Genomic DNA, 27,720 nt, shown 5'->3' on the forward strand with positions numbered 1-27,720 from the left:
TGTATATTGTTTGTTGGAACTTGACAGATAGGACAGTTTTTATTCCGTTAAAAAAATAGTTTGTCGGGTCAGCTAGTCATCATCATCAACTTTCTGCTCTTATCCCAACTGTTTAGATGACAATGGAATGTATAAGGAATGGATAATGAAATTGGAACAGGCAGATGGCCGATCCTTAAAAACCAAAACCTTGCGCAATTTGGATAAAAAACATTATATCATCCCCAAATAATTTGGGGATGGGATTATTAGTAATGCGGACTACCAGTTCCATTTCTAACAATATACCTTATCAGGTCGACCTCCACGTGGTCCCCATGGAAATTATCGTGACGAATTCCAAGTGTATTAATCACGATGGACTAATTGACCTGCCCTTTCATTCTCACCTATCATCTCACACTGATGACCTGCCAGCATTATACAACTAGCGCAGGTGGGGTAATCATTCCATCATTACCCATTAAGAAGACCAAAATCAATTCTCCTTTTGAATGCATTTGTGGTCAGCTAGTGTTCTAAAACCAAAATATTTAACATACCTCTGTCTTCACTCTCCAAGTCGACAAGTACAAAAACAGACAGCAGTGCCTTCCCTAATTGGGACTGTGTGTCTACATCGCCGTCTCTGTGGCCGATGGTCCAGCTGTACAGGATATCGTCCACGCACCGATCCAAAATGGGGCATTGCCACACATGACATATTCTGGAAAGAACCAATTTTATGTACATTTACATAATAAAGAGAAGAGAGTTTATTTTAACGCGCTAATTTCTGGAACTACCTGTCGGATTTGAAAAAATATTTTTGGCTTTTATAACTCTGTAGCGATTCATTCCGCTACCTCCTTTTAACCGCGCCAACAATTTTTACGACAATATAATATTAAGACTCTTTTTCGTTTGCATAATTTAGAAACATTGTGACGTTTGAGTTTTAGTTTATCTTACATCTATCTTTCTGTCTTTACGAATCCTTCTTAATGTAAAATATTAAATACTGATTAAATGTTATTGTCGATTGCTGTTCATTAGTTTCCTTCTGTCTTTCAACTGCAAGATTAATAGAATCTTTCTGCAAGCAAGATTGGTGACTGAATGCAGTAGTCACTATAGCTCATTTCTCGAGAGAAGCTATAGGCATACTTAATATGATTATACAACCACGGGCGAAGCCGCAGGATACAGTTATTTATAAATAGTACTACAGTTATTTATAATAGTAGTAACTGAAGGATAGATGGATGACAGTCCAAGGCCATATAGGAATATGCCTAGTAAGGTGTAGGAAACAGTTGGTAGATCATTGATGATGACATTGATGATAGTCGGATGACGTAGTGCGGATAGCCGGGAACAGAGCTGTCTATCTATCCATCCTATTTAAGAGCTGCGCTCTTGTCGGTGGAGCTCTTGCCACTCACTACGATTTTCAGCGAGCCTCTACACCTCTTGATACGACACGACACCACCTCCTTCCTTGATCTGGCTGATGTAACTATGCCTTGGTCTCCCTCTTCCCCTCCTTCCTTCTATCTTACCTTCTATTAAAAGTTGGTAAAATATCCCCTTAAATACATATAATTTTAGCATATAATACAATAAAAACGTAGAAAAATAATTATCGTAATGCTCTTAATTTATGAATAAGGCTCTTATTCATAAAAACATCGTCTCATGAACCTACTTATGTTTTATTAGGAACAAAGAATAACATAATTTTAATCCAAACTCTTTGGTGTTTTACCTATTGAAGTTTTTTTTTACAACTTAGAATAGCAAACAAGCTGACGGCCCACCTAATGGAAAGTGGTAACCGTCGCCTATAGACATGAGCAGTAACCATTGTCATAACAGAATATACTGTTTCTTCCATGATACCCCCCATGCGTTGTCATTCCTGAGGACTCGGATGTTATTCCTCTGTACCCTTCAAACCGAAACACAGCCATGCAAACACAACTGCTTTACGGTTGAAACACGAATGGGACAGAGGTATCCAAGCAAACGACTTTTGAAGTGATTTGTCTTTATCTCTTATGCTAAATTCACTATCTGTCAGTTCGTTTGCCTATCTAAGAAAAAAAAAAAACAAATAGTGAATAATGTCACCTGCCCGTTAGAACGCTTATCTGATAACTGATATGTTCAAAGTCAGCGTCATTATCCAAATTCCTCTCTCTGCTCAGTTTCTCGACTCCCTCATACACGGCGGGCACTTTTGAATGCTTCTTCTCACAGGTTACATGAATCTCTGGGAGGTCTTTGTAAAATTCGTCGTTTAATATCGGCTTGCCCCTTGATTTTTGTAGTACGCGGGCTTGCTTCAAAGGTGACAGAATGGAACCGTGCGTAAGTACCCAGCGGTTGGAGAACTTGATCCCTGAAGCGGATACTGTGAGAATGTTCGCGTGTTCACCGCCATCGGAGTAGTTGTATGAAACCATTACACCCTCGACCGCCATTTCTGGAAATTCAATAAAAAATGGTCAACGCATTTCCATAGTTATTCAGTGTGGAAATGCGGCAAGTCTCCTAGGTCCTCTACCAGTTGGCAGTGATCTCAAAGATTTTTTTTTATCTTTAAGTATTTTTTTAAAGGCTCGTCTTTGATATTCATAGCATGTAGAAATAAAAAAAATAATAATGAAATTTCCTGACTAAAAAACTGGATTACTGAACCGATTTTGATAAAATTTCTATGGGACCAATCTGTCCTTTCAGATAAGAAAAAGAGTTTTCTATAAACTATTTAGAATTTGTCACAAGCGTAAAAAAATATAACTGAATTGAGAACTTGCTTCTTTTTGAAGTCGGTTGAAAAAGGTCAAATATCTTATAAACCTATTTTAGCTATTGAAGAACTTTGTCTCTTTCTTTTGTACTAAATTCTTAATTATAGAGAAAGTGACAAAACACTATAATAGTTTAAATAGGTTTGTACACTATTATGCCCATGGTACCCCATAAGCTTCTGTACCTTGAACACAGCCATACAGGCTTCACTGCAGAAACACGAGTAGAACAGAGGCACCCATGCAAATGACATTTGTACAGTATCTCTTTTGTGTTGCAAGCATTAATGAGTAGGCGCTTACCATCAGGCGGGCCGTATGCTCTTTACAATTTAAATTGTAATAAAAGATGATAAATGAATTTATCTATTGCTGGAATCACTGCGCATCGTGCATTATGTACGTTCTTATCTTAAAAACAATCTCAGTGTAGCGCAGTTCCGCCATCATAACAAATTGAAACAATTCTAGTTAATACCAGTTATTGTTATTTATAGCGGAGATAAGTAACATCCATTTGTCTATGATTAGTTAATGAGTTCCAATTGGGTTTGTCCTAAGCTAAGTGACATATGGATTTAGATGTACACTCTCATTAAGAATTACTCATTAACACAAGAATAACAATATATTTTTTTTGTAAATTTTCCAAGAACATTTAAAGCTAGTATGTTACAGTTATTAAATTGATGTTTAACCACTAATACCTTCTAACTAACATTTATAAAATTAATAGATACTCTTTATTGTTTCCTCTAAAAAAATTACAATAGCAGCTGAAAATCAGTGCTTTGTTTTTAAGCAAAACCATCACTGAGCTGTAGCCTATTTGGGTCACTGCGACACACATGGCGAAACCATATTTTCATATTTTATCTTTTGTTGTATATTTTAAAAAGTGTAAATAATTTGATTGTATAAACTCATTTGTAAATTTACTTGTGTCATAAATGGCTCAAATAAAAAGTTTATCTATCTATTAATAAATACAAATAACTACAAGAAAATATTACTCTGATAAAACAATGGGCGACCTTATCGCTAAAAGCGATCTCTTCCAGGCAACCTTTGGATGGAATAGTTATAAACTGTTTGTTCGGAAACACAAATCGTTGTATTTTTTTTTTCTAAGTTACGAGTAGATATTTCCTACGTTACATAGAACAATAATTTCTGCTTCAATATGTTGGGAATTTATCTTATACTACTTCAGTTAATATTTATTCGGAATAAAACCAGATTAAGGGATATATTTTCGTATTCTGTCATTAGTCATTTATAAAAAAAATATTATAAATTATTTCTGAAATTATGCATGATTTTATAAAAAAAGTAATAAATTTTATCAATTAATAATATCAAGTCTAACACATTATAATATACAGTTATTTGGGCGAAAGAGATTAGAATTTAATTTAAAAAGAATTATGTATTTGTATGTATTAAAAAGGCGGGACCACCACATTTTTTTTATACAACTTAGAAAGGCAAACAAGTTGACGGCCCACCTGATGGAAAGTGGTAACCGTCGCCTATAGACATAAGTAGTACCATGGATATAACAGAGTATACTGTTTCGCCCATGATACCTCCCATGTGTTGCCATTCCTGAGGACTCGGATGATATTCCTCTGTACCCTGTAAATTTACACCATATCCCACCCTTCAAACTGAAACACAGCTATGCAAACATAACTGCTTCACGGTAGAAACACGAATAGGACAGAGGTACCCAAGCAATCGACTTTTGTACAAAGTCTCCCTCTGGTCCTCTCCATCTCCTCCCGCCTTTAATTTGATGTCTACTAGCTAGTCTAACTAGATAGTAATGAGGTTTAGTTATTGCTAGAAATATAAAGTTGGTCACTATAAGGTTCTCTCTGGAAACTATCGTTGTCGATTCACGATTAGTGAAATGACCTGACTTCATCTTCACCCTTGTCTGCAAACGGTGGCGCTCATAAAAAAAATCCACACAAAAATTATCTTTACTAATATATGTAAAAGTGAGTTTATCTGTTTTGCTTGTTACTATCTTCGTGAAATTTGAAATACATATATAGTATTTCAGATGAAGAAAGACAACGTACTTTTTATCAAAAGAAATAAGTAAATAGAGGTTCGACCGTGGACTATAATTATATCAGAACCCATATTATTAAGACTTACTTTTTTAAACTAGATGGCATTACTTGTACCAATTTAGTAATTATAAATTGATGTATTAATGTATAGTTTGGGATTTGATTCCCAGTTTAGGTATCTTATTACAATAAGTAATAGCTGAAAAAATTAATTGCTGAATAATAGACTTACATATAGGATATCCATATGTACTGAAATAAAAGGTCGACAATAATTCCTAATATATGAAATACTATAATAAAGCGTACTAACGCCATCTTGTGTATATAGAATAAACTATAAACATTTGATTACAAAATCAAAACTTAGATGGCACTGTCATTGACACAAGGAAATTACGTACTATAGAAATATTATTTTTAAAATAAAGAAAAATAAGGTATCTTAAAAAAAAAAACATGATTATTGTTTCTATTATATTACTCCTAACAAATCTATATTATATACAACATAACAACATATATTACATATATTATATAACATATATTACAACGATACCTGAATACTATTTAACACACTATAATAAATTATGTATGTATTATATGACAAATGAAAAGAAATAATAATGTAGAATATATGTAAATTTCTCATATTGTTAAAAAATTTGCACGCCGACATAGCGCCGGCTGAATGTATACGGGACATGTAAACCTCTTTCATCTAAAATTACCTATATTCTAGGAAAATAAATTCATTTCATTTCGAAAGTTAATATCATTCGTGCTTTCAAAATATAAGTTTCAATTGACATTGACAATGAGTGTATTATTAATGATAATAATACATAAACAAATTTTAGTACACAGATAATTAGAACGGGCAAGCGTAATAGTAAACCACCCGTTAGATGGCGCGATGAATAGTGATCGATTAAAAAATCTTTGACTGATCAAAGATGGCTCTGTATTTTTTATGTGAATGATACGCAATAATTTTTACCTGCGTGTCAACATACAACCCTTACAAGATGATGTTGTCAAGATTCAAGTCCGTTCTTCTTTTGAAAGAAAGAAAGAAAAATATTTTATTCAGTGCAATGTAAAAAATACAATATAAACAACAAAAATATTAAATTATATTCCTCTTGCATCAGTTACATAAGTAAAGAATACCAAGAAATTTAATTTTGAAAACTTACATTTACTATTTTATAGCTTAATGTTGATACAGAGATTCTTTGGTAATTTTTTTTTCAAACTCTTTCAAAAGGAAGTAAGTTGTCAATTCGGTAGTATTTTTTAATAGTGATTTTTATGTATAATAGTGACGTTTGTATTTGTGATTTGATATCACAGTATTGTACATTTTTAGAATCGTCATGAAATGGAGTAGTTTTTATAATAATGTGTCAAACTTGTGTAGTACATTTTTTTAGACGATCTTCGTTCAAACTTCATACTTCTATTATTCGAGTTGATTTTATTTTCTACAAAAGGGGTACTTTTTTAAAGAAACTATAGGAAAATTCTAAACACACATTTTCACCGGAAAGCCACAATATGTGTTTTCTTCATTACATAAAATGTGAATTCTGTGGAATGCGTAATTTTATTAAATATTTATAAAATAGAAAAATAAAAAATCCCCACTATCTTGTAACTATTGATTTACTTAGTTTTTAATAGGGCGTAACATGCTGTACATAGGCATCTTTCTATTTACCAATAGTTACCACACTTGGCAGACGAATTGGCAACTGTAGTTAGGCCTTGGCCTTGTTTCGTAAATATCTACTGTATATTCAAAATATGTACCTTTAATTTTTAAACGCGTATTCCTGTGTTCACAAAAGGTTTTTTTTTTCGCAACAAGTGATTTTAGATCCTTAAAGAGTAAAGAAAAAGTAACTTTAGTTTCTAAATTAATACAGTATTAATACGGAATTAAACTCCACTGATATATTAAAGAATTATGAATATCGGGCATAAGCGCGTAACATAATAAAGTTATAAAAAATGTTTTTTTTTTTTATGTTAAACTTTATTTAGAACTGCTATTGAAATAAGAAATTCATTAATTTCTGTATACTTGAATTTATAACATTACAGTTTAAATTTTGTATTTATTTGAATAATTTATTTTTATATTTTATAAAATATTCAAGATTGAAACATGTCTACTAAGATTACTCTGTAATTCAGTCATGTTTTTGTTAAAAGAAATACCTATTTAGTTAAGAGTGTATTTTTGGTTTCAAGGTAAATAACTACGTACATTATATTGGCCAGATTGTGAATGAAAAGTAATTTTCTTTGACTGGCGTGGAAATAATCAGACGGTTGACGCGCGACATTTCCTTGAGGCTGTATATCACTACTGATTGGCATAACATTGCAATTTATACACTGTACATTGCTGGTTTTTAGAGAACTCATAAAAAGATAGTTGTACAAAACATGCAAACTATAGCGTACAATGCGATATTTCTATTTATGCGTGACTCTTTTTCAGCACCATGGAAATGTCAAAACGACATGAAGAAAGGGTGCGAACACGATTACAAATTGCATGGGCATAACCACTCCCTTGTAATGAACCATATTCAGCGGGAGGCCAATAATATCATTTGTATGTGTTGGTATATAAGATTCCCACCCCCATTTCCCGCCAACCGATTCTGAAGCGCCACCGTGAGAGGCGCTCGTGGTTCGTGTTCTATTTTTGAAATACCAGTTTTGGATTTTTTTTCTTACCGGCCAGCATACTGCATCTTTCGAGGTAAGTAAATATTTAATAATAATTTTGCTTCTAAAGACAGGACAAGAATTTAACTAATTAAATTAATAAAAAAATCTTTAATATAACGCTTTCTTTTTTTATTTATTTATTATTATAATGCATTCATGTACAATTGTTGTTACAATGTTCTTATGATGAGTAAGTACATGAAACCCTGTTTGGGTGTAGCAAAATATCCAATGGTTAGCTGGTACAGAATGCATAATGGCATTATGCTAGCCATTTACACAAATTATTTAAATAATTTAATATTGTCCTGTGAAGAATAATTAAATATATTTTAGATGGAAAATTATAAGTTAAAAGATTTTCATTAGTCTATATCAATAATATAATAAACAAAAAAGAATAAAAAATATAAGAACTGAAATATGAAAAGTATGAAATTTTATCAGTCAAGTTTTGAAATTCAGTTACTACGGTTACAAGATATCATAGCGTGTATAAAATGCAATCTATATTTTCAACACCCTTAACAACGTTTCCGTAGTGTAGCGGTTATCACGTGTGCTTCACACGCACAAGGTCCCCGGTTCGATCCCGGGCGGAAACAGTGGTTTCTTTTTAGTTATTTTTTACTAGAATTCAAAATCTTGATATTAATAAGTAGTATTTTTATTCTAAATTACCATAAAAGATCGTAAAATAATGTTAGAAATATTATTAAATATTGTCTTCACAGTATTATATTATAAAGCGCTGATTTAATTAAATATTTATCTTTTTTTCTTATTATGTCTGTATTTTTAATTTCAATTTTAAATTATTATAATAACAATGGCTTTAAATAAAATTATTAAACTATTTTCTATTTTGTGTCTTTAAATATTTATAATTATTAAAAAGAAAAACTAAATATAAATATTCACGACTGTAATTTTCAATAGAGTAGTCAAAGATATTTATATATATATGTACTATGTATACATTACCGTTGAGGTAAACATGACATTCGTCATAATCTATAACAAGTTAACAAAAAATAAACAAGATTGAGGTTTTTAAGTAAAAAAAAAAATACAAAAAAATTCCGTCGAGCCGGATTTGAACCAGCGACCTATGGATTACATTATTTTCTTTCCTACTACAGTCCACCGCTCTACCAACTGAGCTATCGAAGGTGTATTTGAGACTGTGAAATTTTTGAACACTTTCTGTAGTATATTTATTTAAATTTCAATAGAATAATATCGATTTAATTTTTCATTTAAGGTAATTTTTTTAAATAAATTAATATTCAACATTTAAATGCAATATAAAACCATACATATTAGAATGTAACAGGTTCTCTTAAATTAATACCCGAGAAAATAATCATTTCCTATAAATATAAATAACAATTATATTAAAAATTTATTTATTATATCATAATAAATAAATTTTAGCGTAATTTAACTATATAATATTTAACTTATTATATTCTTTTCTTTTTTATTTACAAATAAAAAAGAAATTATCATTCTATAAATTCTTTCTTGTTAAAAAAATTCCGGCTGAAATTGTATGTAAAACTTTTTACTGACATAAGTAAATAACTTATACTTGATTGTACATATTTAATAGAGTAGTAATAAAAAAGGCCTATTTAAAACATGTAAATTATTACATGATTGTTCTTAATTCAATAAGTAAAAAGTCGTACCCTCTATTTCATAAAACCGTCAAACGTCTCATTAAACTATTTTAGCTATCGAAGTATTTGTCCCTTTCTTTTACGCAAAATTTTTAGTATGAAAGAAAGTGACATAACACTCATAAAATTAAAATAGGTTTTTTTTATGGGTGAAAATGGTATGGTAACCCCGCCTGCGCTAACGGGATACGCTGGCGGAGCACCAGTGAAGGGTGATAGATGAGAATGAAAACATGATGAATTCATCAGGAATTAACCATGATAGTTTCCAGGAGGAACCGCGAGGAGGTCGACCTGGTTGGGTATATTGCTAGCAATGGGATTTTCAGTCTCCATTACTAACAATCCCTTTCCCCAAATTAAAATAGGTTTGATGGAGGTTGTAATTTTTATGAATAAGTGGAATAATCTTTTATAAAAAAAAAAACAAAAACCTTTATCTTTCGGAGGCAAAATTAAAAGAAATCGTTTTATCAATACGTAATTACAAGATGCAACACAAATGACCTTACATAATCATCTACTTCGATAACACAGGTTAGTTCAAATTTATCGGAGACGTATATTCTATTTATTATTGTTATTATTACTATTATCATATTACACCAGAGGGAGACTTTGTACAAAAGTCGATTGCTTGGGTACCTCTGTCCCATTCGTGTTTCAACCGTGAAGTAGTTGTGTTTGCATGGCTGTGTTTCGGTTTGAAGGGTGGGATATGGCGTGAATTTACAGGGTACAGAGGAATAACACCTGAGTCCTCAGGAATGTCAACGCATGAGGGGTATCATGGGCGAAACAGTATACTCTGTTATGTCCATGGTACTACTTATGTCTATAGGCGACGGTTACCACTTTCCATCAGGTGGGCCGTCAGCTTGTTTGCCATTCTATGTTGTATAAAAAAAATGTGGTTGTCCCGCCTTTTCTTGTATAATCATGTGCAATATTGATAGATTGTTACATAATTCTTTTTAAATTAAATTCTAATTCTTTTCGCCCAATAGACTGTATATTATAATGTGTTAGACTTTGTGGACGATATTATGGACTGTATATTGATATATATGATGTAATCAAACAATGGGTTTAAAAGGAAAATAACTATAATACAGAAAACTATGAAATATAGACTACGACAGCAAAGAGCAAAAGAGACAATTGGTGGAAACAAAAGTATAAAAATGGAGTAAGGAGTTCGCAACAGACTTGATATTATTAATTGATAAAATTCATTACTTTTTTTATAAAATCATGCATAATTTCAAAAATAATGTACATATTTTTTTTTTTTATAAATGACTAATGACAAAACACGAAAATATATCCCTTAATCTGATTTTATTCCAAATAAAATTTAACTAAAATGTAAAGTAGTTGATATTTAAACAAATTCTTAACATATTGAAATAAAAATTATTGCTCTATGTAACGTAGGAGATATCTACTCGCAAGTTAGAAAAAAAATACAACGATTATTTTTTTTTATTTTACTTTAACTTTTACTTATTTTTTTTTTTTAGATTACTCCTCTCCCTCCAAAGGTTGCCTGGAAGAGATCGCTTTTAGCGATAAGGTCGCCCATCGTTTTATCAAAATAATGTTTTCTTGTAATTATTTGTATTTATTGCTATATTTTATAGGGCTAAAATATTCCGCATGGCTGAATATTTTATATATATATATAATATTTTTAGATTTTAGTCAAGCATGGTTGACAAAAAATTATGTATTTTTATGTATTTTCATCGTGCCTCCGATCAAACTGTCTGTTTATAATTGCTCCTCTCCATCCAAAGGTTGCCTGGAAGAGATCGCTTTTAGCGATAAGGTCGCCCATCGTTTTCTCATTGTGATTATTTCTTGTAATTGTTTGTATCTATAATAAATTTACTATTGTAATCTTTTGGAGGAAACAATAAAGAGTATTTATCTATCTATCTACCGACGGGGTACCAGTGACGGATAGTAGGTGAGGATGAAGCCAGGTCAGTTGGTCCATAGTGGTGAATATACGGGAAATTAACTACGATAGTTTTATTTGATACCAAATAAACATCGACCTGATTATCCTATTATGTATTTTTTTAATAGGTGATAATGGTATGGTAACCCTGCCTGCGCTATTGATACATTCTGGTAGATGACCGATGAGGATGAAAGCAGGTCAGTTAGTCCATCCTGACGAATTCAACTAGAATTAATCACGATGCTTACGAATATGGGAGTACGAATTAATGGCATATCAATTAATTTCAATGGGGTAAATTGCTTTGAGATATTTGAGTATCTATCTATCTATATATGAGGATACCGACAGTGATAAATGAAAGAAACTTTGTAACAACGTGACATGTATTGAGGATGACGACTTTCTTAGATTAATCTATTATTATAATTATTATCTTAAATATTACTCCGAAGGCTCTGTATCAAGCGTAATGCAATATAATTATCACATTGACAAATTTCAGTTGATTAGCGTCCTTTGACATTTATTTAATATGTATTCTAATCTATTTTTTTATTACAATAAACATATAAGTAGTATTCCGTAACGTTTATTATATTTTTTATTATTTTTTTTATACAACTTAGAATGGCAAACAAGCTGATAGCCCACCTGATGGAAAGTGGTAACCGGTGCCTATAGACACGAGCAGTACCATGGACATAACAGAGTATACTGTTTCGCCCGTGATACTCCCCATGCGTTGCCATTCCTGAGGACTCAGGTATTATTCCTCGGTAGCCAGTATTGTATTTTGTATTGTGTATTTTCTGCATGGTCTTCAAGTTTTATCAAAAAATAAATCAATTATTTATTGCCCAGTGCTGGGAAAAAAGCTAGAGAAATTATATTAGAGAAAGTAAATCCGATAATTAAATTACACACTGATTAGATTTATAATTGGTTCCATCAGATGGCTTACAATGTATTTTTACACATGTGTACCTATAACACATTATATTGAGTTTATTGTACAAAACTAGATAAATCTGACAAATAAACATGCCAAATTCAATAATTCTATATAAAGCCATTTAATGCTTTAATGCTAATTATACATTGTAATAATATATTTTATAATTGGATGATTTATGATAAAGAATATACAGTTGTTAGTAAAGAAAGAGATTTAATACAATGATAAAATGTAATGTAAATTCCAAAATTTCAAAAAGTGTAAATTTCGGAAATACAGGGATTTTATTTTATTATTGGCGATACAAAAAAAGTATTTAAATATTGCTACCAGTTGTCTTATAAATTTGGAACTAGATGGCGTTGTGCGATATGTCGACTTTGATACTTTCATATCTAAAACAATCTATTTACGAAATTATAATCATTCAATATTATTTATTCTACAATAAAGTTATTGTTCTCTTTAAAGGATAAACTAAAAATGTTTTTAAAAAAATTAGAAAATGAAAAAAAAAAGAAAAATAAACGATAAAATTCAAGTAAATATTTAATTTTGATTGCATATCGAATCCGTTCATGTTTATAGGCGACTGTTACCACTTTTCATCAGCTAGACTATCAGGTTGTTTGTCATTCTAAGTAGCCTAAAAAAATAATATTGTATATAAAACTATATACTATATTTATAATGCTATATAAAAAGGAAAGAAATGTAACAAACGTAACCTATAAATTTGAACAATACGTAACCTAACCTGAATAAAATTATTTACATAAAACAAATATATAAAATTCAAATAATAACTGGTAATTTTCTCGAAGCAATTTCAATAGCTAACAAAAAACAAGTAAAACATCTAGAAGAGAAGCTTCAACTCCTTTTAATTGATTAATTAATTATTAAATTGAAATGCAATCAACAAAGAAATTTATTAATAGTAAGGTGCCACTTCGACTCGTGCAATTTGAGGTTTCATTGCGTTTAATTGGAATCTATATCAGAAATAGGTTAGAATTAGCGTTACGCAACTTCTCAGGCTCATTGACCATGCTCGTTGGTCATTCGCATTCGTAAAGAATTGACTTCATTATCAAGACACAATAGGTTTGAGCCCCGAGGGTGGGGAGGGATTGTTAATAAGGGGCATTAGTAGCCCCATTGCAAACAATATACGCTGTCAAGTCGACCTCATCGTGGTTCCCCCTAGAAACCATCGTGATTGATTTATTGTTAGATTCGTCACGGTGGGCTAACTGATCTGCTTCATTCTCATCATCCCTCACTGGTGCCCCGCCAGTGTATACCGATAGTGAAGGGGGTTTACTATTCCATTATCATCCATTAAAAAAATTGTTTAGAGCCGACCAACCTTTTAGTTTCTGTGTATTCTTTATTATTTATTTATTTATTCTAATAATACATATTATTATACCATATTACTGAAAGAGTGGCTTTTTCAGGTAGAAAAGCCTGTGACGTTACGACCTTTCCATGATCTTTTATGTTCGCCCCTTTTTTTTTATAAAATTCGCTACTAATTCGTATCAATGATAGGAATCGTGTTTCATCCGTGAAGCAGTTGTGTTTGCATGGCTGTGTTTCGGTTTGAAGGATGGGATATGGCGTGAATTTACTGGGTACAGAGGAATAACACCTGAATCCTTAGGAATGGCAATGCATGGGGGGTATCATGGACGAAACAGTACACTCTGTTATGTCCATGGTACTGCTCATGCCTATAGGCGACGGTTACCACTTTCCATCAGGTGGGCCGGCAGCTTGTTTGCCATTCTAAGTTGTATAAAAAAAAAAGGAATTTTAAGGTGTTTTCATTTGTAGCGATATTTTTTATCTCCTCATAGTAAGTGTATTTTCCAAAGGAGATATATCGTTGTGCTGCGGCGTTTCTTCCTCATTGTGACAAAATCTGCAAACATTTTTTGGGCATAAGCCTAGTCGGGGCATGTGCTTGTTCAGTTTGCAGCGTCCTTGAGTGAGAGTCCTTCTTAATACACACATATTATTTTTACTCAAAAGAATTAATTTCTTTAAGTGATTTTCTGAAACCCCGTGAACCAGGGCTTTCGAATGATTTAATTCTGGCAACAAGAGCCAGCTATTATTTGCTGCATCTAAGCATTCAAGTTTGAGATGTCTGAGCTTTAGGCTTCGTGATATGCCACAATAAGTTTCTGGTCTTATTTGTGCAGTTTTGCCCCTTCCTTTGCTAATTAGCTATTCCATTTGCATGAATATTTAAGTGATACATATTACGCCGACCCCAAATAATAATTAGGTCAAGGGTAGGAAGATGATGATGATCCTTTTAATTAGTATATTAATTTAATTAGTTTAGTTTCTGTAATTAATTAATTTTTTTTATTGCACAATAAATATTTAGTTGTACAAGTGGCAAGCTTAATGCCATATGGCATCCTCTACCATCTAATCCTTGGATAAAAACAGAAAGCGTGTGAAGGACTTCCGCAAAGTAACACCTAATTCAATATTTTTTTTTAAATACTCGAAATAAAGCTTCACTTATATAAGAACTTACAATGATAGGGGATGACGGAGGTGTAGTTAGCAGACATGTTGTTATGCAGGGATATCGGTGAATCGTTAAGGAGACAACCTTGACTTAATTAATTCTATTGATCGGATGAAAATATCGTTAATCGGTTACACGTATTATTGTGTTTAATTGGCGTAACAGGACTCAATTGAATTGTTTGCTCCGTATCAAATAATCTAACACAACCCTATTAATAGTTGAAATAATTATTTATTTTCTTTATATAATCTTTATTGCACTAGTCAAGTAGTCTTATCGCTAAAGCAAGCTCTTCAAGCTTCTCTTCCTTTGGTTAGAGAAGAAAAAAACGTGGCTCTAGTGATATTAAGATGCTGCCTAAAAATGAGTGTTATACTCCACGTATAGACTGGGGGAAAGGGATTGTTAGCAATGGAGTTTGACAGCCCCATTGCTAGCAATATGCCCTATTAGGTCGACCTCCACGTGGTTCCCTCCTGGAAACCATCGTGAACAATTCTTGTGGAATTCGTCACGATGGGCCAACTGACCGGCTTCATCCTCACCTATCATTCTTCACTGGTGCTCCGCCAGCGAATCCCGATAGCGCAGGTGGGGTTACCATTCCATTATCACCCATTAAAAAAAAAAACTCCACGTATAGATGCATCTCGCTAGAGGTGTGCGTATAAAGCAACAGCTGAGGCAGCTTCTATTATCAGCAAAATGTACTGAATTTTTTCTTTAATGTAGCTTCTTTTAACTGTAATTATTATTGTAAGGCGATCTAGCAATTTAGTATTATATAGTTTTGTCAGTAAATTCTACGCTTGGCAGGCGATTTGGCATCCGCAGTTAGGCTTTGGTAATATTTTAAGAGGGGCTCTACTGCCCATCCTTCGACTGTTAAATTCCTTTAGTCGCCACTTACGACACATACGGGGTAGGAAGGGGTGTCCTATCTATGCCGGGACCACACGGCAATATTTATTAAACGCCAATTATTTATAACAAAAATAACTAGATACTTGTGCTTAGTAAATTGCGTATAATATTATTTTCTGTTTACGAATGTAAGAAAAAAAAAGGTCGAAATCGTTCGATATTGAATAGTTTGTCGCATCAGTCTAAGAAAACAATTGGTTGATAAATTATTTATCTGTCTCGATAAGTGGTAAACATGTTTGGTAAATACTGGCAGATACTTGTATACGCTGGCCAGTATCGAGTTTCTATTTGTGACAAACGTATTCGGATGCCGCCGGTAAAATTGCTAATCAACCACGGTATTTAGGTAGCCTTAATTAACCGTAGATGGTATGAACTAGGTACCTAGTATTAACCGTGCTGCCCATTTATATCACATTCATATTATGATAGTAGCAAAGATAAGTCGTGTCCACAGAGAGAATCTACTTGCACAGTATGTGGACAGTTTACGGCCAGCAACTGAGGCATTGATGGATGAACGTGCAATTTGGGCCGAGGCATAGCCGAGGCACACATATGTGAGTCCTAGGCTTGTATAGTACTTTTCTTAAACAATGCGCGGAAATCAAAAACACGATTTTTCTTTTTAAGTTTACTGACGAATAACGAACAATAATAATTTTTCACGCGCCATAATGTTCCTCTGTTTTTTTCAATAAACAACTTTCTATTTGTAAGTCGAAATTTAAATAAAACCTTTTATTAGGTACCTCCTTGGTATAGCCATGTTTCGAAATCAAAGTATATTTCAAATTATATTATATATTTTAAATTACCGGACAGATATGAGTTTACATAGTAATTTATCTGGCCGCAAAACACGACAGATATGAATTTTCATACAACTTTTGCCGGCCGCTGCCCGCATGTATCTGGCCAGTATAGCAATTTTGATTTATCTCGAAGAAGATCGTCATAATAATGCTCACATTTCCAAGCATGTTTGAAAAAATGTATTTTATATACCTTATATTTCCTTAGTTAACAAGTATCGTACAGTATCAATAATGAGTTAGGAACTCTAGATAATAAATCTATTGGTACAAAAATTTTTGTTTTAATCTCAAAGATAAGAAGACTGTCCCTTTTTCTTCATCCTGTTTATAATGTTTGTAGCTTAATATTGTTAATTCTGCATGTACAAATACAAAGTACTAGTTCTTCCTCCCAACAAAAGGAAATGGCTTACAAGGCACAGGTTCCCCTAATTTGTACGCCAGGGCAAAAAATATGTAACAGTGCAACCCCGTATTTGTTAATAAAATAAAAAAAAAAACATGTTTTCTTCCCGAGCATAGACATCTACAAAATAGAAGTAAACATAGTGTATATCAAAATATACTAATATTGTATATTCAATTCAGTGACCTCACAGTTTATTGCACGCATCCTTGCTCGAATTCGGTCGCTTGGATTAAGGTCGGTCACAACCATCAATCCGAACATCACTGTATAATCCTACATTATCTGCGTTATAATGTTTTTTGCGTTTTAATGGATGAAGACGGAATAGTAACCCCGCTTGCGGTATCAGTATACACCGGCGGGGCACCAGTGAAGGATGATAGGTGAGGATGAAGGCAAGCCAGTTAGCCAATAGTGACCAATCGAACAAGAATTAACCACTATGGTTTCCAGGAGGAATCGCGTGAAGGTCGACCTAATAGGGCATTTTGCTAGCAATGGGGCTGTCAAACTCCATTGCTAACAATCCCTTTCCCCCTGCGTTATAATGTTATACATCATCTGTCCCATTTGCACAACTTGTTATAACTAGAACCAAATGGCTGGTATACTGAGGTTAAGTTGCAGGAACATGGATAATATATCGTAATGATTTTAGCCTTGTGAAAGTGGTTGAACCTGGATGCACTACACACAATGGGGTCATTTCTGAAGTGACATTATCCAATATAAAAATTTTCTTTCGTTGTCATATTAAATTTAATTTTTGCACTTGAGATAGATTTTACGAATCGATTGATGTACGAGAATCTACTCAAGTCTTTAATAGATATTCCTCTTTTCATACTGATGTATACCATACCATACCAGTTATTAATTGCCCACTGCGGAATATAGGCCTTCATTTATTGGAAAATTTTAGCTTAGATTAATCCCCAATAGAAGGAGGTATTGGGGAGTTTGCCAGAAGTTGTTAAGCTTGGCAGGCGGGTTGGCAACTACAGTTAGGTCTCAGTGACGTTTTAAGAGAGACGCTGCTGCCCATCTCTTAACCATTAAACTTCCTTAGTCGTCTTTTACTACACCCAAAGAAAAGGAAGGGGTAGCCTATTCTATGCCGGGATCACACGATAATGTATGTAAAGCAGATTCGCAAACAAAATTTTCATTGATTCCTACGTAAAACATGTGAACGGAAGCGGCCGGCTTTAGAGCTTCTCCGGTACTTAACTCTTCAATTGATATAACGAGCATGAGTAACCCTGGATCCGGTCCCGTGATCATTCCCTTCGTGGCGGCCTCTTAATATTCGCTTATAAACAGCAATCATTACATGGAACAAAGTCTTTAGGCTACAAGCGGTATTTATTTTGCAAATAATGTTATGAATTTGAAAGATACGACTGTTACATATTGATATGTAATCCAATACGATAATATTCGATATAACAATAGTTTAAAACTATATAGCTGATTAACTGCAATCTTATCAGGAAGATACATTATTTTTATCAAATAATTAAATTACTTACATATAAATGATTAGTCGAGAACTCAAACTTCAGAATGTAAATGACATACGTATATTAGCTACCGAATTTCTCACAGACGCTCACACGTTTATCGCTCCCAGTTAGCAATTTGAGGAGACACTACGATAAGCCCACGACAATACAATAATGGACGCTCTTTTGCCTAATGGATGGCATCCTGCACGGTCCAAGCGCAGTCCATTCAATGCTGCGTACTCGATTCTCTCGCTCCTCTACGTTCCATTGCGAATTGCACAAACTAAATTTTCGAGTCAATGTCGAATCTCTTGCGTGTCTGTGATCCTGTTCCTCATTAGTCTTAGCGTAGGTTGTGACTGCGTCGCATCTTTGAGAACAATCGACGGCCCCAACCGAACGAACGATGTGTCTTTACCGATCCCGAAAACGATCAAGTTTGTTTTAAACCTTTCTTTACTTTGTAGTGTTTCGGATGCAGTGTTGAGGATGTATATGTGTGTTTTCTAATCGATATTTAGATCTGTGCGTAGTGATGGACATGCCTGAATACTACCGTATGACTTCTAGTGTGAAAAAAAAGATACTTTCGCTGGTTGAATCGTTGAGACAGTCGAGCGGTTCCATTTGCTTGATGCGATAACGTTTTAGGTGAGTATTCGTTTTAGAGTCATTAGAGTAAAGTATCATATCCATTTCTAATGGGCATTTAGCTTTGTCGCTGTGAACAGGTGCGTAGATTTTAGTAGATACCTATTTGTTTCTAATCTTTCAAGAATGCGTATAACTGCTTTTGTAATGAGCGCATATGCCGAAGTTCGCCTTGTAAAGACTGTAGAGAAACTATAGTTAACTGGGTAGAATCCATTTTTCTGCGTGACATAGGTACATAATGTCATAGACTTTATTTTATTCTTGTTATAGCTGTGTAGTTCCAGCATAGAATGGGACCTTACTTTCCCATGGGTGTCGTAAGAGGCGACTAAGGGAATTTAATGGTCGAAGAATAAATAGCAGCTTCCCTCTTAAAACATTACCAAAGTCTATTTGCGGTTGCCAACCCGCTTGTTAAATGTGGAAATTACTGGCAAAATCATCCAATGAGAGGGGGTCTATGTTCAGCAGTGGACAGTTAACGGCTGACATGATGATGATGATGATTATCATTTATTTTCTAATGATTGTTTATTTTCAACTGCATTATAAAAAAATCATGACAGCTTGCCTAATGTGTATGATTTACGCCATTTGTTAAACATAAAAACCATGCCAAAATCGCTATACATTAGGTACGTAGTCCTAAGATAGGCTTATCCAGACATACGTACGAACTATGGCAAGTATTTTGCGTTATCCTTACTAATATTATAAATATAAAAATGAGTTTGTTTGTTACCTTTTAACGTCGTAACTAACCACTGTGAAATTTAGTATATATGGAATGGAGAGAGATATATACACTTTTTTATCCCAATCAGTAAATAGTAAACAGGTCCGTTACGCGGACGAAACTGCGGGTAATAGTTAGCATTAAATAGACGGGCAAATAAATCGCAGCATTTACTTGTTTTTTTTTTATGATAAGAATAAACCTATGAATATATATAAAATAAACTTTGTGCTGTAGTATAAAATAATAATAAAAATAACAGCGTCTATTATTATTTTATTTTGATTTATCAAAAAACTTTTGACCAAGTGATAGAATTATTTTAATAACTATTTAAAAAGGCATCGATAAAAAAAACTTCGTATGAGCTATCAACCTTCTTCAAAAATAGAAACTATTTATTTATGACTTCGAATACAAGGTTCTTCATTAATTTTTTTTTGTAGTTGTTACCTCATAACATCGTTATGAGGTAACAATACTCGTACAATATCGTTAGTTGGAAAATTATTTGAAAAATTTTTTGTAGTAAGGTATATACTCTCAGATTGGTTACACAGAAATTTTATCAAACTCGGTTGAGCAGTTTAGTTTTTAAATTAAAATAACTGGTTTTGCCACAACTGAAATCGCTTTTTTTTTTGTAGAACATAATTTTAACATTTCAGTTGCTGATATCAAATTATAACTCGATAGCAAGTTGTTGCACTAATACCAATCTAACTATTTAAGGATTTATTTTTTATGTTTAAGTCATTTTAACTTGTTTTAAATTATAATTTAACGCATTTCTTGTTCAATTTTAATTACTTACGAATGAATGAATATATTAGTTTATTTTATTTGAATTATACAATATAGGAAATAAGCAAGACAATAAATGTTAGGATATAGTCGTATATAAGTTATTAAAATGAAAGTGTAGTTAGCAGAAAAAGTATTGTTTTAATTATTGTATTTATTAGTTTAAAACATATAAAATCAAACATTCTTTTTAAACCTTTTGTATTGCATAGATATAGAATAGATAGGCCGGTATGATGTATCTAAAACTTCATTCAATAAGAAAACAATTCAATAACAATAACAGACGTGGTTAATAGATACATTATTATACCAATCTTTACCTATGCATATGCATATTTAGAGGTTATGTACGTATTTAATGATTTTAAACAGTATTAAATAAAAGTTGTACTCACCTTTGATCTTGTATGTTTACGTCAAAAATTTGAGGTTATAACAACTTTGTCCCAAATATTCCAACGAGATCATGGATAACATACAACAACACCGAATGTTTCTACAGTAGACACTTCAAAATTAATATAACTTTAATAGTAATTTTCCAATACCCCTATTACACATTATACTATAGGTTCTCGTACTTTGTTATTGAGCTAAATGTGTAATAATTCTAGTCTACTTCTACTCGATCAACACGATAGCGGTTTCGTTTTTATTGCAAAGGAATAATAAGTACATTAGCAGCCTTGTAGTTCTTGTCAGTGACGATAGATGGAGCTGTACATATTTTATGGTAAAATATATAGTGTTTATTATGAGCTACGTCACAATTACTTTTTAATAGGAATATAAATAAATAGAATAATTCGTATCCTTGTCTATTATTTTTAAAATCATTTGAATATGAATTTTACATATTTTGCAAGAAACCATTCATTTTTCATTTAAAAAAAAAATCGTATTTCTTTATTTTAGTTCTTAATCATTATAGGTACATACTTATTAACCAATATTTTAATGGCTTGTAAATTTACTCATTCTACTATACTATTCTGGACGTAGTCATAGAAGCTGTAGATTCCTAAAATAGTAATTAATTTAGAAAATTTTGTTATTTAATTTTATTTTGGACGGAAAATTCATGATGATTGATATAGCGCCATCTACTTACGAGATAGGCTTTCTATTAAAAAAAGGAAGTAAATAAAAATTTAAAAAGCTTCGGAAACTTTTGAAAAATGGCTCTATTACACTTATAATTTTCATTTCTTCACACAGCTGCACTATTTATGTAATCACTACATTTTCTAGCTAGCTTCTAAGTGGGTAATAGTTAATTTGTCCGCAATTAATTTTTCTTTGTCCGCCATCTTGCTGAAACCTTATTTTCTCGTTTTCTTTAACGAATTGACTTCATTACTTTACGTAATCGATTTATGTAACAATTTTTGCAAATGGCAATTAAAAAATATTGCTTTATATTAAAATAAAAACAATTATTTTATATTAAAATAGAATACTATATATTTCGAAAATTTTGTTTGTGTTTTCTTTTATTTTACTCTTGGAACATACGAATACTTCTGTAACTATTATAAAGTCGAATATTTAGATAGATAGATTTTCGTATGCAACTTAGAATGGCAAACAAGCTGACGGCTCATCTGATGGAAAGTCATAACCGTCGCTTATAGACATGAGTAGTACCATGGGCATAACAGAGTATACTGTTTCGCCCATGATACCCCCCATGCATTGCCATTCCTGAGGATTCAGGTGTGATTCCTCTGTACCAGAATAATATTTTTTAGAAATTTTGACTGTCTGTCTGTATGTTTGTTCCGGCATCATGTAAATACTACTACATCTAATTGAATGCGGAATTCATATTTGTGTTCTTGAAAGTCTTACTTGAACTAAAAACACCACGTTTTTTTTAATACACCATCCAAAAGTGGTTTATTCCATTAATTTTATTACTTATATATATATATATATATATATATATATATATATATATATATATATATATATATATATATATATATAGTATATTTGCATCACTTACAGCACATAAATAACATTAGATATTGGTACATACTTAAAAAAGAAATAAAATATACAAAAAAAAAAAAACAAAAAGAAAGTACATAAAAGATTTAAAGTTATATAATTTTTTGTGAGTGTGCCACAGTAACACAAAATGGTCACGACTCAGTTTATTGCTTTGCCCTCAAAAAGAGCAAAACACTGATATTCTGTTGTGGCCAAAAGCTAGCCGCGAGAATTCATGACAAAGAAAAAAAATATATAAATAAACGAATACTTGTAAATAAATTATTTCTGACCTTCATACTTGAAAGTAGCTAGTGTGTAATATAATTATTACCTTACCATGAGCAGACTCGTCTAAGACACGAGTAGAAATTTAAAATGTAACCCGTAAAAGCTAAGTTTTTAATAGAATAAGTTTGAACTGTTTTTAGACTTCAACACGTGATAATATTCTACTACCCTATTAGATCCTCGAGATTGATGGAAACTTAAAGTCGGTTAAGTATTTTATAGAAAGCTACATTATCAGTGAATAATATGGTATTTTTAACCGACTTTAAAAAGAAGGAAGTTCATAATTCTGTTAAATTTTTTTTATATTTGGTACCTCATTACCCCGTCAGTTCTAAGGCGATTTGTAAAATTCTTTTTTTTTTATCTGAAAGTATATACTTACATATCAATTCCACAGAAATTTTATAAAAATCGATTTAGTAGTTTAGTTTTTAGATAAAGTATCTGGTTTTGTAACAATGAAAGTTAGTTTTTTTTTTTTTATGTGGGAAACTATCTTTAATTCTATTTACCTATAAGAAAATTAAGGATCCGTATAATAAATTGTAACTAGCTACTTTAGCGAAGCCGGGGCTGACTGTTAGTCACTTATATCGCTTTTTCTCTCTTTTCATTTAAGAGTTTCCTCTTGTCGGTGTAACTAATTCATGCGTCTTCTTCCAGCTAGCTCCTTGACCTCCCTATACGACATGACACCTAGCGTTTCTTTTATCTGTTCCATGTAGTTATTCCTCGGTCTTCCTCTTCCTCTTTTGCCCTCTACTTTCCTTCTACTATGCTCTTTAAAAAAATGTCGTGTTGTATAAGATGGCCCAGCATTTTGCCTCTTCTGTTCTCTATTCACTTATACAAAACAAAGAAATAGAAAAAAATACATTTTTCTTTCTTATTATATTAGTACACATATAGTCGAAAAACGTTTTCCTCTGCTCCCTGGCTCTCTCTCTCTCTGAAGGTAGTCTAGTAAAAAAATCATACATTTTATAGGTAAAGATACTATATGTTAAAATATATGTGGATACGTAATTCAACTACGAATAGGTACTTCCTAACGTAAACATATAATTATCTGCTTACGACACTACAGTTAATATGGCGTGATGTTTTTCCCCTATCACGGAATAGGCAGAGTTTTAATCTTTACTTAATATTCTAAAGGTAATAATTAAAGATTGTGTCCCACAAACAAAAACAACTTCAATTGTGTTAAAACAAGTTTACCAGAGGGAGACTTTGTACAAAAGTCATTTGCTTGGGCACCTCTGTTCTATTTGTGTTTCTACCGTGAAGCAGTTGTGTTTGCATGGCTGTGTATCGGTTTGAAGGGTAGGATATGGCGTGAATTTATTGGGTACAGAGGAATAACACCTGAGTCTTCAGGAATGGCAATGCATGGGAGTATCATGGGCGAAACTGTATACTCTATTATATTCATGCTACTGCTCATGTCTATAGGCGACGGTTACCACTTTCCATCAGGTGGGCCGTCAGCTTGTTTGCCATTCTAAGTTGTATAAAAAAAAAACTAAATAAATATTACTTTCTTTCCTTCTTCTTTCTTTCAATTGTAACAAAACCAATCATTTTGATGTAAAAATTACTACTCAACCGGTTCTGATAAAATTTCTGTGGAACTAATCTGTAGGCATATCCTTTCAGATAAAAAAAAAATGTATATTCCAAATCGGTACAGAACTGACGGAGTTATGAGTTAACAAATATAAAAAAATACGCCTTAATTGAGAATTTTCTTCTTTCGGTTTTGCCACAATTGCAGTCGATTTCTTTACGCAATACCATTTTAATCAATACATTACAATCAATCTCTAGCGAGTTATACTTACAGAAAAAGACCATTAGAAAAATAAATACAATCCTTCCGTGCTTTCGCAGTCGGATAACGGACAAATAGGTGGGTAATGTGTTTCCATGTTAGGCGCAGCAAGATGATGTAATGACATTTAAGTATTTATCAATCACCTGGGCTGATGGAAAACGGGAGCTCGACAAGTGCAATTAAAATTATTTTATAACGACTACACGGAAAACTATTATGGTGAACATAACAACATGAAAGAATGGAATAAAGACATTTATTTATAACTATAAATATATATATATACAATATTTATATAATTGTTTATTTGTAACACTTCTCTTATATTAAATGTTACTCATTTTACTCAACTAGGTATTACCTTGAGAAAGTCCATATCACTGGTTATTTGATTACAATTATTTTGTTTAATTCCGCTACCATTAATATGCGTGTGACTGCAAACACTCAAAAACTGACCACCACTATTATAAACAGAAGTTCCACAACCTTTCATATTAGTCATCTATCTTCGACTGGCATTTTGATTATTGTTTTATCTATTATATTTTGACATTTGTTTTATCTCTAAACGAGGCATCTTCAGGCAAATTATTAGGTCGGTGCTTGCGTTCGGCATTGACAGTTTGCCTACCGAGCGGTTAACACTAGGCTCCGAGCAGCAGTCGAAGATTGATGTCTAATACAAGTATGAAAGGTTGTGGAACTTCTGGTAGTAATAGTAGTGGTCAATCTTCTAGAGTTGGCAGTCACACACATACTAATGGTAGCGGAATTAAACAAAATAATTGTAATCAAATGATTAGTTACATTAAATGTTGTCAGACTATTGGTCATAGCAGAAAACTAGTGTTTTGTTCATTAAGGGCAAAGATACACACTGACTTGTGGCTTTTTTATGTTTTTTTTTTTTTTTATTTAACTTAGAATGGCAAACAAGCTGACGACCCACCTGATAGAAAGTGGTAATGGTCGCCTGACTAATGAGTAGTAGCATGGACATAACAGAGTATACTGTTTCGCCCATGATACTCCCCATTCGTTGCCATTCCTGAGGACTCAGGTGTTATTCCTCCGTACCCAGTAAATTCACGCCATATCTCACCCTTCAAACCGAAACACAGCCATGCAAACACAACTGCTTTACGGTTGAAACACGAATGGGACAGAGGTGCTCAAGCAATCGACTTTTGTACAGTCTCCCTCTGGTAAATATTGCTGCGGCACACACATGTATCTAACACTTTTATATATAGTAAAACTTTAAAAATACAAAGTGCTAGAGAATAAAGTAATCTATTAAGTCCATTAATATTATCGATTGGTTAATAAAGCTATTTGAATTTAAATAAATTAATAGACTTATTATAAAATGTATTTCTTCTTGTCAACCTTTCGTTAATTAATTCTATATATTATATATAAGTGCTTTATATTATTCTCAATTTCGTGTATAATATAGTATATATCATATATGTGTAAGTATATTTATTATTCATATATATTTATTCGTTTATATATGTAATTTTAGTATGTATGTATATCAATAATTAGTAGTACCGCATTCGAGTATTCTGACACTTCCCTATGGTTGACTGGGAGAGAATGCTTTTAGCATTAAGTCCGCCATGTACACATATTTGTACTAATGAATAAATAAATAAAATATTATATTAATTAATAATAATAATTCACTACTAATCAAAACGTGATATAAATTAATTAAGAGTTTATAAAATTAAAATTATAACTTTATTTCGCATAAATTATAGTTTGCAGCACCTATGTTTTTTTATGCAACTTAGAATGGCAAATAAGCTGACGGCCCATCTGATTGAAAGTGTATGTTAATTATATTTTAATGTTTGTCAAACACAAGGCATGCTGTGGTTGCCTATAAATGTAAGAACGGTGAGATCTGAGCTGCCAGTGTATTGTATTAAAACTTAGCTTTATTGTAGCTGTATCTTATGTTGGTAATCCTGTAAATAAATAAATAAATAAATAAATAAATAAATAAGTGGTAAGCGTCGCCAATAGATATGAGCAGTACTATGGATGTAACAGAGTATACTGTTCAGCGTTAGACAGTTATTGACTGATATGATAAAGAGAAAAAAAAAATTGAAATCTCCACGTTTTATAATTTCCAATAACAATTATTATTTCTTTAAATATTGACCTAATATGATTCAATATAAGTACTTAATCGGTACTAATATGGACATTTACCGTGTCATTACCAAGTGTCGCTTTTTTGCTAATTTTTTTATGTAACAACCAAATGTACAGAGCAATATACAAGCAGATAGCACATTGAATAGGGTAACTATAATATGATTAAATTTTGGATTGTATTTTAATATAAAAATATTATTTTTTTATCTATTAATATATAGGTACTAAAATGTTGCGTTTACTTTGCGTTGAAAATTTTGGGAAATCTTTTTAAAGTATTATGTCCTCAACCTCTACTTACTTAGTAAAATAAACCCCTGGACAAAATTTTATAACTTGCCAGTTAGTTTCTTGTCTCATATAATGGAATATGAAACTTAAATATAAAACACTTCCAGAGGGAGACTTTGTACAAAAGTCGATTGCTTAGGTCGTAAATCTATCCCCATTCATGTTTCAACCGTGAAGCAGCTGTGTTCGCATGGCTGTGTTTCGGTTTGAAGGGTGGGATATGGCAGTGAATTTACAGGGTACAGAGGAATAACACCTGAGTCCTCAGGAATGGCAACGCATGAGGGGTATCATGGGCGAAACAGTATGTCCATGGTACCGCTCATGTCTATAGGCGACGGTTACCACTTTCCACCAGGTAGACCGTCAGCTTCTTTGCCATTCTAAGTAGCATAAAAAAAAATGTGATAACAATTAATTAATTATCTATAATAAATAAATAAGTTCTCAAGCTAGAATACCACTATTGA

The 27,720-nt window shown here is 32.3% G+C and overlaps 2 protein-coding genes and 2 non-coding genes across 5 annotated transcripts in view; 2 read left to right on the forward strand and 2 right to left on the reverse strand.

The window, feature by feature from the left end:
- LOC113521794 (peroxisomal leader peptide-processing protease) overlaps window positions 1-21,249 on the reverse strand; it is a 42,362-nt gene extending 21,113 nt beyond the window's left edge. The window contains exons 1-3 of the mRNA XM_052900005.1: window positions 21,051-21,249; window positions 2,113-2,467; window positions 543-706 (exon numbers count right to left, since the gene is read on the reverse strand). Coding sequence (XP_052755965.1) covers window positions 543-706; window positions 2,113-2,465 — 517 coding nt within the window. The 5' untranslated portion in view covers window positions 2,466-2,467; window positions 21,051-21,249. The remainder of the gene's footprint in view (window positions 1-542; window positions 707-2,112; window positions 2,468-21,050) is intronic.
- Window positions 7,550-27,720, forward strand: part of LOC113521649 (CHH-like protein) — a 96,434-nt gene continuing 76,263 nt past the window's right edge. Inside the window, exon 1 of one of the 2 annotated variants that reach the window (XM_052900011.1) lies at window positions 7,550-7,658. The gene's annotated coding sequence lies outside the window, so the exon portion shown is untranslated. Of the gene's footprint in view, window positions 7,659-18,675; window positions 19,110-27,720 lie in introns of those variants that run through there. The other variant, XM_026907253.3, reaches the window with a different exon arrangement.
- On the forward strand, window positions 8,160-8,232 carry Trnav-cac (transfer RNA valine (anticodon CAC)). Its single transcript has one exon. It is a non-coding gene; the product is annotated as a tRNA-Val (tRNA).
- Window positions 8,709-8,800, reverse strand: Trnay-gua (transfer RNA tyrosine (anticodon GUA)). Its single transcript is given in 2 exon segments — window positions 8,709-8,744; window positions 8,764-8,800. It is a non-coding gene; the product is annotated as a tRNA-Tyr (tRNA).

Source organism: Galleria mellonella, unplaced genomic scaffold, assembly GCF_026898425.1.
Source record: "Galleria mellonella isolate WM207_F2 unplaced genomic scaffold, CSIRO_AGI_GalMel_v1 utg63, whole genome shotgun sequence".
Classification (NCBI taxonomy): domain Eukaryota; kingdom Metazoa; phylum Arthropoda; class Insecta; order Lepidoptera; family Pyralidae; genus Galleria; species Galleria mellonella.